Here is a 14,748-nt window from a genome sequence, read left to right as displayed (position 1 = left end):
GTTGATCACCAAAACATACATCAAGTGGATCAATAGAATAACCCATTGTCACCACGGTTATCCCATGCAAGACATACATCAAGTGTTCTCATAAAAGACTCAATCCGATAAGATAACTTCAAAGGGGAAACTCAATTCATCACAAGAGAGTAGAGGGGGAGAAACATCATAAGATCCAACTACAATAGCAAAGCTCGGGATACATCAAGATCGTGCCATAGAGGGAACACGAGAGAGAGATCAAACACATAGCTACTGGTACATACCCTCAGCCCCGAGGCTGAACTACTCCCTCCTCGTCATGGATAGCGCTGGGATGATGAAGATGGCCATCGGTGATGGGTTCCCCCTCCGGCAGGGTGCCAGAACGGGCTCCCGAGGTTTTTGGTGGCTACAGAGGCTTGCGGCGGTGGAACTCCCGATCTATCTTCTGTTCTGGAAGTTTTAGGGTACGTAGGTATATATGGGTGCAAGGGGTACGTCGGTGGAGCTTCGGGGGCCCCACGAGGTAGGGGGGCGCGCCCTATGGGGGTGGGCGCCCCCACCCTCGTGGCCAGCTCCCGTATCTTCTAACGTAGAGTCCAAGTCTATCCGGTGGCTTTCCTTCCAAAAATAACTTCTCTAGTTGATTTCGTTCCGTTTTAACTCCGTCTGATATTCCTTTTCCTCAAAACACTGAAATAGGCATAAAACAGCAAATCTGGGCTGGGCCTCCGGTTAATAGGTTAGTCCCAAAAATAATATAAAAGTGGAAAATAAAGCCCAATATTGCCTAAAACAGTAGATAAAGTAGCATGGAGCAATCAAAAATTATAGATACGTTGGAGACGTATCAAGCATCCCCAAGCTTAATTCCTGCTCGTCCTCGAGTAGGTAAATGATAAAAAATAATTTTTGATGCGGAGTGCTACTTTGGCATAATTTCAATGTAAATCTTCTTAATTGTGGTATGAATATTCAGAACCGAAAGATTCAAGACAAAAGTTCATATTGACATAGAAATAATAATACTTCAAGCATACTAACAAAGCAATTATGTCTTCTCAAAATAACATGGCTAAAGAAAGCTATCCCTACAAAATCATATAGTCTGGCTATGCTCTATCTTCACCACACAAAGTATTTAAATCATGCACAACCCCGATGACAAGCCAAGCAATTGTTTCATACTTTAATAATCTCAAACTCTTTAAACTTTCACGCAATACATGAGCATGAGCCATGGACATAGCACTATATGTGGAATAGAATGGTGGTTGTGGAGAAGACAAAAGGAGGGAAGATAGTCTCACATCAACTAGGCGTATCAACGGGCTATGGAGATGCCCATCAATAGATATCAATGTGAGTGAGTAGGGATTGCCATGCAACGGATGCACTAGAGCTATAAGTATATGAAAGCTCAACAAAAGGAACTAAGTGGGTGTGCATCCAACCCGCTTGCTCACGAAGACCTAGGGCATTTGAGGAAGCCCATCATTGGAATATACAAGCCAAGTTCTATAATGAAAAATTCCCACTAGTATATGAAAGTGACGAAACGAGAGACTCTCTATTATGAAGATCATGGTGCTACTTTGAAGCACAAGTGTGGTAAAAGGATAGTAGCATTGTCTCTTCTCTCTTTTTCTCTCATTTTTTTATATTTTTTTTGTTTGGGCCTTCTCTTTTTTATGGCCTCTTTTTTTTCTCTTTTTTTTCGTCCGGAGTCTCATCCCGACTTGTGGGGGAATCATAGTCTCCATCATCCTTTCCTCACTGGGACAATGCTCTAAAAATGATGATCATCACACTATTATTTTTCTTACAACTCAACAATTACAACTCGATACTTAGAACAAAATATGACTCTATATGAATGCCTCCGGCGTTGTACCGGGATGTGCAATGACTCATGAGCGACATGTATGAAAGAATTATGAACGGTGGCTTTGCCACAAATACGATGTCAACTACATGATCATGCAAAGCAATATGACAATGATGGAGCGTGTCATAATAAACGGAACGATGGAAAGTTGCATGGCAATATATCTCGGAATGGCTATGGAAATGCCATGATAGGTAGGTATGGTGGCTGTTTTGAGGAAGGTATATGGTGGGTGTATGATACCGGCGAAAGGTGCGCGGTATTAGAAAGGCTAGCAATGGTGGAAGGATGAGAGTGCGTATAATCCATGGCCTCAACATTAATCATAAAGAACTCATATACTTATTGCAAAAATCTACAAGTTATCAAAGCAAAGTATTACGCTCATTCTCCTAGGGGGATAGATTGGTAGGAAAAGACCATCGCTCGTCCCCGACCGCCACTCATAAGGAAGACAATCAATAAATAAATCATGCTCCAACTTCATCACATAATAGTTCACCATACGTGCATGCTACGGGAATCACAAACTTTAATGCAAGTATTTCTCAAATTCACAACTAGTCAACTAGCATGACTCTAATATCACCATCTTCATATCTCAAAACAATTATCAAGCATCAAACTTTTCTTACTATTCAACACACTCATAAGAATTCTTACAATTCTTTTATGCTTAGCATATTAGGATTACTTAAGCAAATTACCATGCTATTTAAGACTCTCAAAATAATATAAGTGAAGCATGAGAATTCATCTGTTTCTTCAAAATAAAACCACCATTATGCTCTAAAAGATATAAGTGAAGTACTAGAGCAAATGACAAACTACTCCGAAAGATATAAGTGAAGATCAATAAGTAGTCGAATAATTATGCAACTATGTGAAGACTCTCCCAATTAATAATTTCAGATCTTGATACTTTATTCAGACAGCAAGCAAAGCTAAAGAAAACTACATTGCAAGGATAGCACAACTCATGTGAAGAAGCAAAAACTTAGGCTCAACCGATACTAACCGATAGTTGTTGAAGAAGAAAGGTGGGATGCCTACCGGGGCATCCCCAAGCTTAGATGCTTGAGACTTCTTGAAATATTATCTTGGGGTGCCTTGGGCATCCCTAGGCTTGAACTTTTGTGTCTCCTTAATTCCTCTCATATCATGGTTTCTCTTTTTATCAAAAGCTTCATTCACAACAAACTCAACAAGAACTCGTGAGATAGGTTAGTATAAACCAATGCAAAACCTTATCATTTTGTACTGTAACAAATCACTAAAATTATTATTCAACATTGCATACTAAATGCCTCTGTATATTTAATACTCCTATCCTCAAATAGAATCATTAAACAAGCAAACATATGCAAACAATGCAACTATAACAGCAATCTGCCAAAACAGTACAGTTTGTAAAGAATGCAAGAGTATCAATACTTCCCTGACCCCAAAAATTATGAACTAAAATTCCCACTGTAATAAATTTATCAGATCTTACTAAGCAAAACAGAACAGTCTGTAGTGATCTGTATAAAACGTATACTTCTGGAACCCCAAAAATTATGAAATAAATTTCTCGACCTGAGAAATTTGTCTATTAATCATCTGAAAAAATAATCAACCTAAAATCACTCTCCAGTAAAAAATGACAGCTAATCTCGTGAGCGCTAAAGTTTCTGTTTTTCACAGCAAGATCACATAAACTTCACCCAAGTCTTCCCAAAGGTTCTACTTGGCACTTTATTGAAACAAAAGCTATAAAACATGATTACTACAGTATTATAATCATGTGTACACACAAAAACAGTAAGGATAAATATTGGGTTGTCTCCCAACAAGCGCTTTTCTTTAATGCCTTTTTAGCTAGGCATGATGATGAAAATGATGCTCACATAAAAGATAAGAATTGAAACATAACGGGAGCATCATGAAGCATATGACTAGCACATTTAAGTCTAACCCACTTCCTATGCATAGGGATTTTGTGAGCAAACAACTTATGGGAATAATAATCAACTAGCATAGGAAGGTAACATAAGCATAGCTTCAAGAATTTAAGCACATAGGGAGGAAACTTGACATTATTGCAATTCCTACAAGCATATGTTCCTCCCTCATAATAATTTTCAGTAGCATCATGAATGAATTCAACAATATAACCAGAACCTAAAGCATTCTTTTCATGATCTACAAGCATAGAAAATTTACTACTCTCAACATAAGCAAATTTCTTCTCATGAATAGTAGTGGGAGCAAACTCAACAAAATAACTATCATGTGATTGAAAATTAAGATCAAGATGACACGTTTCATGGTTATCATTATTCTTTAAAGCATAAGTGTCATTACAATAATCATCATAGATAGGAGGCATGCTTTCATCATAGTAAATTTGCTCATCAAAGCTTGGGGGACAAAAAATATCATCTCCATCAAACATAGCTTCCCCAAGCTTGTGGCTTTGCATATCATTAGCATCATGGGTATTCAGGGAATTCACACTAACAACATTGCAATCATGCTCATCATTCACATGTTTTATGCCAAGCATTCTATGTAATTCTTCTTCTAGCACTTGAGCACAATTTTCCTTTCCATCAAACTCACGAAAGATATTAAAAAGACGAAGCGTATGAGACAAACTTAACTCCATTTTTTTGTAGTTTTCTTTTATAAACTAAACTAGTGATAGAACAAGAAACAAAAAGATTCGATTGCAAGATCTAAAGATATACCTTCAAGCGCTAACCTCCCCGGCAACGGCGCCAGAAAAGAGCTTGATGTCTACTACACAACCTTCTTCTTGTAGACGTTGTTGGGCCTGCAAGTGCACATGTTTGTAGGACAGTAGCAAATTCCCCTCAAGTGGATGGCCTAAGGTTTATCAATCCATAGGAGGCGTAGGATGAAGATGGTCTCTCTCAAACAACCCTGCAACCAAATAACAAAGAGTCTCTTGTGTCCCCAACACACCCAATATAATGGTAAATTGTATAGGTGCACTAGTTCGGCGAAGAGATGAAAATACAAGTGCAAAATAGATAGTAGATATAGGTTTTTGTAATCAGAAATTATAAAAACAGCAAGGTAGCGAGCGATAAAAGTGAGCGTAAACGGTATTGCAATGATAGGAAACAAGGCCTAGGGTTCATACTTTCACTAGTGCAAGTTCTCTCAACAATAATAACATACATAGATCATATAACAATCCCTCAACATGCAACAAATAGTCACTCCAAAGCCACTAATAGCGGAGAACAAACGTAGAGATTATGGTAGGGTACGAAACCAGCTCAAAGTTATTCTTTCGGATCAATCTATAAAAGAGTTCGTACTAGAATAACACCTTAAGACACAAATCAACCAAAACCCTAATGTCACCTAGATACTCCATTGTCACCTCAAGTATCCGTGGGCATGATTATACGATATGCATCACACAATCTCAGATTTATCCAACCAACATAAAAGTACTTCAAAGAGTGCCCCAAAGCTACTACTGGAGAGCCAAGAACGTGTGCCAACCCCTATGCATAGGTTCCCAATGTCAAGAAACCCGCAAGTTGATCACCAAAACATACGTCAAGTGGATCAATAGAATAACCCATTGTCACCACGGTTATCCCACGCAAGACATACATCAAGTGTTCTCATAAAAGACTCAATCCGATAAGATAACTTCAAAGGGGAAACTCAATTCATCACAAGAGAGTAGAGGGGGAGAAACATCATAAGATCCAACTACAATAGCAAAGCTCGGGATACATCAAGATCGTGCCATAGAGGGAACACGAGAGAGAACACGAGAGAGAGATCAAACACATAGCTACTGGTACATACCCTCAGCCACGAGGGTGAACTACTCCCTCCTCGTCATGGACAGCGCCGGGATGATGAAGATGGCCACCGGTGATGGGTTCCCCCTCCGGCAGGGTGCCGGAACGGGCTCCCGAGAGGTTTTTGGTGGCTACAGAGGCTTGCGGCGGCGGAACTCCCGATCTATCTTCTGTTCTGGAAGTTTTAGGGTACGTAGGTATATATGGGTGCAAGGGGTATGTCGGTGGAGCTTCGGGGGCCCCACGAGGCAGGGGGGCGCGCCCTAGGGGGGTGGGCGCGCCCCCACCCTCGTGGCCAGCTCCCGTATCTTCTGACGTAGAGTCCAAGTCTATCCGGTGGCTTTCCTTCCAAAAATAACTTCTCCAGTTGATTTCGTTTCGTTTTGACTCCGTCTGATATTCCTTTTCCTCGTAACACTAAAATAGGCATAAAACAACAAATCTGGGCTAGGCCTCCGGTTAATAGGTTAGTCCCAAAAATAATATAAAAGTGGAAAATAAAGCCCAATATTGCCTAAAACAGTAGATAAAGTAGCATGGAGCAATAAAAAATTATAGATACGTTGGAGACGTATCACTGCTGGACGCGTCTGGTCACGCAGTGAAGCTCGTTGCCCTCCAGCCCGTCCAACTCGTCCACGGCCACCTGGGCGACCCGCAGGTTCTCGAGCGGCGTGGCGTAGAATGGGCGGTCAGCACCCAGCATGCTAGCGATGGTCGCGCCATGCTTCTTGATGGTGCCAATCTGGCTGGGTTCGCCAACAGGCGGCGTGCCAGAGGCGGCACGATCAACCTCACGCTGGTAAGCCTCGGTGAGTCATCTCATGGAGGCTATCTTCTTGCCGTTCTCGATGAGGGCAAGGCGGCGGGCCTCCAGCATGTCGGCGTCGGCGTCGGCTGGGATGGGGGCGGACAGGTCATGCAGCGCCGTCTGCAGGGTGTCATGGATGTTTTTGCCAGAGGCTGCGCCGTGACTGATGACCAGCACCTCAGTGACGGTGTTGCCGCTGCTGTCGGCTCGAGGAAGAGGGTCGTCGATGACCACCACGTTGGTGGGGAAGGCGTCAAGCGATGTCGTGTCAGAATCGACAAGCATCGGGTCGGTGGAGCCGACCGACTCCAAGTCTACAGCAGGCTCGCTGGCAACGTGGAGCTGGTCGAGGAGGCTGACGAGGCGGCTCTCGGGGAAATCTGTGCCTACGTCGGGCGCTAGCTCGTCGAGGAGGCGAACCTCGCAGAGGAGATCGGCGAGGCAACTTGCTGCATAGGCATCGTCGACGCCATGCAACACGTCGGGGCAAGCGCCATCAGGCGTGCCAGGCTGGTTACGCTCGCTGGGGAGGAAAAGGGTTCCCATCTAGAGCAGGTCTCCGGACGACGGTGCACCTGGCCCCATGGTGGGCGCCAAATGTCAGGTGGTAGGTGCGACATATGCCAACGGGTGGCTTATCATTGTGGGAGCCAGTAAGACGTCGCCGGTGCCTGGAAACGGGATAAGGCAAAGACATGCACGCCGGCGAATCTTACCCAGGTTCGGGGCTCTCCTAGGAGATAACACCCCTACTCCTGCTCTGCGGGGGTCTCCGCATGATCACTAGATCAAAACGAGTAGCTACAAGAGGCTCCTTGAGCTGTTTAGCTAGAGGAAGAAGAAGGGCAAGGCTAGCTCTCCTCTTCTCTCTATGTGGTGTCTAAAACCCTAAGAGATCAACCCTTTGCATGGGTGCCCTGGGGGGTTTATATAGGCCTACCCCCCAGGGGTACAATGGTAATCCGGCTGGGCGTGGGTCCTGGCCATCAGTGTCTGTAGTCGCCGGCTTCTCCGCCGGCCGCTGGGGCCCGCCGACTGACGGCCTTTTGGCCGACAGGCTGGGCCCACCGCCTAGGGGTCTTGTCGGCTACTGGTTATTGTAGCCTTGCTTCTGGTGACGATGGCTTTGTCGGGGTAAGCATGGCTATAGTGCCGCTGCCTGGCGGGTTTTCACTGTAGCCTTACCCCATCTTATCTGCTTAATGGTGCACAAACTTCTAGGGTGGGGGCAAGCCGGCTGCTGGGAGCCGGCCTCCCCCCAGGCCGACTGGTCGAGCTCGGCCGCCTTCTGATATCTCACTGGCAGGAAGGGCCCGCCGCCTGCGGGCTGTACTGACAGCCGGTCGTGGGTGATGCCATGGTCAACATGGCAACAGTGCCGCATCGGATGGGGAGTGGCCGTCCCGTACGGCGCACTGTGGCCATGCTTGCTCCGGGATTCGGGGGTGGCAGGGCTTCACTGTAGCCACGCCCGTCATCGCCGTTATGTGGGTGCAAACTTTGAGGGTGCAAGCCAGGCCCCCTGCTAGGAGCCGGCCATCTGGTGGCCGGCTGCTAGGAGTTGACCCTTTTCGAGAGAGCTCTTAGAGCCTTGCCGCCTTCCAGCAGCCGGCCGATGGGACAGCCGGCCAGGAGAAGGCAACCCTGCGTCTTGGATGTTTGAGGGCTCAGTCGGCCCGATATTTTTTGAAGAGCCAGGGGAGCTGGTTAGGCTACCCGTGGTCATTTACTCCGACAATATGCTTAGATCTTTCCCCATCACATGATGCTTGCCAACTAAAGAGTAGGTTTAATTGACAACTCAACTGCTAATACTTACAAATATTCTTTGGCTCCCCTTGTGTCGAATCTATAAATATGGATTGAATACTCTACCCTCAAAAACTGTTGCGATCCACTATACTTGTGGGTTATCACGGAACGACGTAGAATCAACTCCATCTGCTCCTCGAACTTCGCGTCAATGACGGAGTAGACTTGGACCGACACCGTAGGCGCGAACTGCAGCTTCGGCGACTATTGGTCCTCCTCGTTGCCGGAGGAGATGACGATCTCCGCCTTCGTCAAGGAGCCGCTAGCCGATGAGGACGATGGCCCCGGAGATCGAGGGCGGCGTCGCCACGGCCCGCCAGATCCGGCCCCGGAACCGCCTGCCGACGCCGAACTGGCTGGCAGGTGGAACGATAGCTATCGAGTAAATGAACATGCCTTCCTCACTTGGCACTTTCTAGACCTAGGCCCGCTGTTATTTCTCGCGAAGCCCACTACTGAAAGAAGCCCAAAACAGTTTTGCCCGCGAAACCTCGATGTACAAGTGGATTTCGCCAGCTAGAAAAGGGCGTGGTACACCATCGCGTACGCAGCGAGCCTGGGCGAGTGCCCAGGGTCGCTGGGCGCTGGCTCCGCCCTTGGCCAGAGATGTGGAGGGAGATGAACGGGGAGAGGAGGACAAGGAGGAGGAGGATGCGATGTGAACGACGCTAGAGCGCGACTTATATAGCCGAGGCCAGGCCATGCGAAGGGCCGGGTAGCCGCTTCAATGCAGCGTATCGACCGGAGTTGGTTCCTCGGAAATCTGCGACTGCATTGAAGCGGCGGCTGCCGAGAGGTCACGTCAGTCAGTGCGGCCTTCCCTCCCTCCGGTCACATCGCGACATTAATGCCGACCTCCGTGTGCATCAGAAGGAAGGCGCGGGAGGGGTGGCGAGGGTTTGTCTCCGGTTTGCGGGAGGAATCGCGTTCGGACCGCTTCGCGAACCGATACATGCTCGCGTTGGATGGCTTCCGCGTTCCGGATGGATGCGAGCGGTTTGCAGGTTCACCTTGGAGATGTCCTAACAACTCAACGAAATTTAAAGAGGTTGTTAGATCTATTGTGGGGAAGGGTCGACGATGCTCGACAACCTTTCCACTCGGGTCTAAAAACCCTGATCGGCACTCAGCGAACACTTAGTCACTCAACTATATATGTTACCAATATCAAAATCAATCCAAAGACTTGGATGCACTTTCATGAACATTTGAGCCCTTGACTTTATTACACAAACAAAATAGGGCACTAAAATTTGGGCAGTAGTATGCTAGGGTTGAGCGACACATAGGCGCCTAGCGCTCGGTGAAGCCCCAAAACCCTCCTCCCCCCTCTGGCGCGAGAGGCCGCCCCCAATCCCCCCCTCACTGCCAAGTTCCCGCCAGTCTCCTCCATTCCCCTCCCCACCTCTCCCAAATCCAATCCCCAAATCCTCATCTCCCTCCCCATCTCTCTCGTCGGCGGCGAGGCGGGGAAGGAGGGCGAAGATGCTGTGGGTGGACAAGCACCGGCCGAAAACCCTAGACAAGGTCATCGTCCATGAGCAGGTCGCGCAGAACCTCAAGAAATTCGTAAGAATCCGCGACCCGCCCCTCTCCAGACTACTCTCCCAGGGTCTCCCCCGCCTCCTTGTGTGCTGATCTGTTCTGACGGTGTCCCGTTCGGTTCAGGTGGCGGAGCAGGACTGCCCGCACCTCCTCTTCTATGGCCCGCCGGGGTCCGGCAAGAAAACCCTAATCATGGCGCTCATCAAGCAGATGTTCGGCGCCGGTGTGGAGAAGGTAGTTTCTTCTCTTCCGGACAAATCTCCGAAGATCTGGATTTTTTTAAACTTTTTTTGCCCGTGACCGGGGTATTTTTTTTTCTTCTGCTGACATTTTCGTGCGTTTTCATGGTTCCGTTGCAGGTGAAGATGGAGAATAAGACGTGGAAGATCGATGTGAGTTGTAACCCTTCTTTCAGCACATCTCCGTTTTTCCTTCTTATGGTCACTATTGCAAAACTGCAATATGTCATTGGCGAATTAACAGAAAGTAGTAGTGATGTGGTTGTCAGCTCATGTGGCATGCATACAGGGAGTCTTCCCTTTTCAGTTTGTGCTATTGGTGAACATAGCACTGATGCACCTTGATAGGAAAACATAGCATTTGCCATTGCTGTGTATGTTGATAGCTTAGACTGGTCCATGGCGTTATCCAAGTTGCCAATTTGGGGAGTAGCTATGAAATTGAGGTGCAATTTTCTTTATACAGACTGGGACGAGGACATTTGATCTTGAGCTGGCGATGTTGTCAAGTTCCCACCATGTGGAGATGAACCCCAGCGATGCTGGCTTTCAGGACAGGTATGTTGTTCAGGAGGTCATCAAAGAGATGGCCAAGAGTAGGCCAATTGATGCCAAGGGCAAGAGAGCATTTAAAGGTTGATACTTCTGATTTTGTTCTTGTAACTCTCTAAGTTTCAAATTTTGTTCTCTTACAAAGAAATTGCCACTAGCTTTTCTTCCCCTGGCACCATTGTCTATTGCATCCTGAAATGAAGAACCGTCTCTATTCAGCATGAAGTTGTCTTATACAATGCTGGTTGATTGGCTTGTTAGTACTTTTCAGTGGATGATTTCAACAAGTGCATAAACAGATGATGCTATGCAAAGTGACCATACCACTTGCTTAGGCTGTATGCTTGCTTTATTTAAAAATAAATTCTTCTTTCAACATAGACTTAAACATACTTTGTAAATTTGCAGTGCTTGTCCTAAATGAAGTTGACAAGCTGTCACGAGAAGCACAACATTCCCTCCGGAGGACAATGGAGAAATACAGTGCATCGTGTAGACTCATATTATGCTGTAATAGCTCCTCAAAGGTGACAGAAGCTGTAAGGTCCCGTTGCTTGAATGTGCGAGTGAATGCACCTACCGAAGACCAGGTTAGTATTGAATATTTGGTCCCATTTTTACTGCAACTAGTGTCACTTGTGGATCTTTGGCTTGATTTCATGGTTGGTGCTACTATGTCTAATAGGGTGTTCAAAACTTGCATGGGTTCCTTTGCTTCTGAGTTTGGTAATTAGTTCAGTTATGGTAAATTGAACTTTATTCTTTTTTGTAAGTGTTGTGAATTGCATCTGTAAAGTCTAGACTTAACCAGGGTTGTTTGAACTGCTCTATGTAAGGTTTGAATCTATGCTTTTATCAGTTTATTTGTACCATGTTCACAGCAAGGAAATGGTAGTGAAATTTTTAACTATGCTCCAACCTCATTATTCTATGTATAGTTGAAGAAGTTATGCCTACTGCACCCCTAAAAGTCGCTCATTTGCAGATTGTACAAGTACTGGAATTCATTGGGAAGAAAGAAAATCTGCAACTTCCATTTGGATTTGCTGCTCGGATAGCAGCTCAATCAAACCGCAACTTGAGGCGAGCAATATTATTCTTTGAGACATGCAAAGTCCAGCAGTAAGCCCGACTGCTACCTTAATTGTTACTGCAGTTCTGTTAATATTGGTTCTGCTGTGTCCCTAGTTTTATATGTGTATCATGTATCTTGCTTTTTACGCCCTTTAGTTTTTACATTTATATGGTTTTCCCTTAACTTTTTTTCTTCTGTTTCTGAATTGCAGATATCCATTTTCAGCAAATCAAGTGGCGCCTCCTCTTGACTGGGAGCAGTATGTGTCTGAAATAGCAACTGAAATCTTGAGTGAACAAAGCCCTAAAAGGTCTGTCATGTTTCATTCCATCTTCTGTTGAGCTGCAGTTCCCTAACGTTTACCTTTTCCGTTCATTTCCTGTTTACTGTTTTCATCGCATATTTGTTTTCCTTTTTTGTGTGAAGATACTATTACATTATTGTTCTCCCTCGAGCCCTCTTTTCATGCATCATAATGGCTCCCAACCATCAGTGTGTACCCATCGTACAATTATTAGGAAGATCTTCAGAATTGAAGAAATTTCATAACATAACTACATGTGGCCAGCAGCCAGCATTGATGTCATGAGATGTATTGTACTTTACTTATTCAATCTGATAGGAGTGGTAATGGATCTGCATCTGCTAGGAATGTTATATTTTCGTCTTGTGTCACACCATATGGAAGTGACATCTGCTATTTTAGGTGGTTCGCCATCTGTTACACACTTTTGTTCTTCACAAAATCTGTTTATTAATTTTCCTTGCATAGTGAGTCATCTGAGACATTTTCTGGTTTCGCTTTGATTTGACTTTGAATTGTAAAATTAATATTTCAGGCTATATTCTGTACGCCAGAAATTCTATGAGTTACTTGTGAATTGCATCCCACCTGAAAGCATCTTGAAGGTGACACAATGCTTCTATTGCTGCTTTACCTTCATTTTTTTCCATGACCTTGAGGGTGCAAGCTAAACTTGATTTTGACAATTGCAGAAGTTGTTAACCGAGTTAATGAAGAAGTTAGACTCTGATTTGAAGCACGAAGTTTGTCACTGGGCTGCACACTATGTGAGTAATTGTTATGCTAACATTTTTTTCCCAGCTCCCAGCCAATTTAGTTTCATATGTTCTTTGTAACCTAGGAGCACAGTAGACTTTTCATGTTCTATCTCCACTAATTTCACATAGTACTAGCTCTAACTCTTATGTCTATGGCCTTTTGTATTTTCTTCCTTATTGATCTTCTTGCGATAAATCTGCTTGTTAAGCTCTGGTGTCATGTCTTTGGCAGGAACACAAGATGCGACTTGGGTCCAAGGCCATTTTTCATCTGGAAGGTACATCTCATGCACCTTTTACAAACTGGTGTGTTGTGCATAATGTTGTCATGTTTCTTGTTGGTCTAGTGTGTGTGTATTTGTATTGTACCGATAATTTGACTTCTCTGGTTATCATTATCGGCATTAATGGACCTAGCTATGCCTTATTGCCTTTCTCATATAGGGCCTCATAGGATTAGAGTGTCATGTCTTCTCATATTACGATTTGATGGCATCATGTAACAAGTAAAAACCGTAGATTTGACTGCACTATTAAAAACATAGGTCTTTTTTCAAAGAGAGACAAGTTAATAGAAACTTTCCTCAAAATGGAGCTTCAGGTGGAATACAATCCTACAAATTGAACCAACAACATATGAAAAACTCCTTACAATCCTCCAAGGTTCTTAAGGAAATCCTTTGGATCAGAGCTCTGGCTTATATATACCTCAAGATCTGTGTACATTGTATTACAATATTTTGGGTGGCTACGATTGTAGCGGCACTTGCCTAGTCGGTACTCAAAAGCTGACCCCTGACTCGTCTGCGCCCATTTTCTGCTACTGTTTCTGCAGCTTTCGTGGCCAAGTTCATGAGCATTTACAAGGAGTTCCTTTGCGCCGCATTTGGTTGAGCAAAACCAGAGCATACGGATGTTTGCCGCTGCAAGAAGATGCTCCCAGTTCGCAGTCTGTCGTCGCAATCGCTTTGGTCTGATGTGTGGGCGCTGACATCTTGTATGTTACTCAGTCAGTGTAGTTTGTACTGAATTCATGTGAGCAAGTACTTATTTGCTTTGAATCATTTGCTATTGAAAGGTGGAGTCGCCCATCTATGATTGTCTTGATTTTGTTCTGCCTTGTGCTTGGACGTCAATCGAATTTCAGCATCTCATCCTATAAATGCCAACAGGGTGCTAAACGATATCGCTACCTCCTTTCTGGTTATATAAGGTTTACACCTACATATTTTAAGTTATAGGAGCATATCCTAAATATTATACAATTTGAAATTTGAATTTCCTAATGGTATAAGTGTTCTGATATGTGCCAGAGATACATGCAGGATCTACTCCCTCCATTCTTAAATATTTGTCTTTCTAGAGTATTCAAATGGACTACCACATACGGATGTATATAGACATATCTTAGAGTGAAGATTCACTCATTTTGCTCCGTATATAGTCACTTGTTGAAAACTCTAGAAAGATAAATATTTAGGAACGGAGGGAGTATAAATTAGAAACGGGATTGTTAAATTTCGGTTTACTGGGACTTAACCAAGTCTCAATTAATGCTACACCTAATTAGAAAGGAGGGAGTAAATCGTAACAATGATTAAATACTTAAACAGCCAAGCGCTTTTGAACAATATCAATATCAATGTATTCCATTTAATACTTAATGCATTTGTAAATGCAAATACGATGGCCTGTCTGTACACATGTACAATTCAAAATATTCACAAAAGAGTTGTGCTAGTATGAGTTTTAGTTCATGTTGGCGTGCACAAATGTGTCAGATCTGTATAAAAAAGTAAGGGAGGATAATGACAAGCCTTTACGTTTGAAAATTTGATTCTTACACTGTTATCTTTTGCTTTCTCACACTTAACTAGTTCTACTTATTCTGAAATCACTATGGAATTCTAACACAGAAAAGTACTCCATCCGTCCAAAGGAATTTTGGC

General features: G+C 44.3%; 1 protein-coding gene across 1 annotated transcript; it reads left to right on the top strand.

The window, feature by feature from the left end:
• The first annotated feature begins 9,647 nt into the window (after positions 1–9,647).
• Positions 9,648–13,983, top strand: LOC119312140 (replication factor C subunit 5). Its single transcript, XM_037587877.1, has 11 exons — positions 9,648–9,895; positions 9,995–10,105; positions 10,231–10,263; positions 10,577–10,745; positions 11,071–11,252; positions 11,648–11,784; positions 11,949–12,047; positions 12,577–12,646; positions 12,734–12,808; positions 13,032–13,077; positions 13,635–13,983. Exons 1-11 carry the CDS (start codon positions 9,812–9,814, stop codon positions 13,691–13,693), a joined length of 1,065 nt encoding a protein of 354 aa, XP_037443774.1. The 5' UTR covers positions 9,648–9,811; the 3' UTR covers positions 13,694–13,983.
• The last annotated feature ends 765 nt before the right edge of the window (positions 13,984–14,748 follow it).

Source organism: Triticum dicoccoides, chromosome 5B, assembly GCF_002162155.2.
Source record: "Triticum dicoccoides isolate Atlit2015 ecotype Zavitan chromosome 5B, WEW_v2.0, whole genome shotgun sequence".
NCBI lineage: Eukaryota > Viridiplantae > Streptophyta > Magnoliopsida > Poales > Poaceae > Triticum > Triticum dicoccoides.
Note: the sequence above shows the minus strand (reverse complement) of the source record. Positions and strands in the feature narration are given on the sequence as shown.

Bases quoted from the DNA above. Each gene is read 5' to 3' on its own strand.
- LOC119312140 (XM_037587877.1), top strand. From the start codon at position 9,812: ATGCTGTGGGTGGACAAGCACCGGCCGAAAACCCTAGACAAGGTCATC. The intron at 10,746-11,070 runs GTTGATACTTCT...GTAAATTTGCAG, and splicing joins GGGCAAGAGAGCATTTAAAG to TGCTTGTCCTAAATGAAGTT. The intron at 12,647-12,733 runs GTGACACAATGC...TGACAATTGCAG, and splicing joins CACCTGAAAGCATCTTGAAG to AAGTTGTTAACCGAGTTAAT.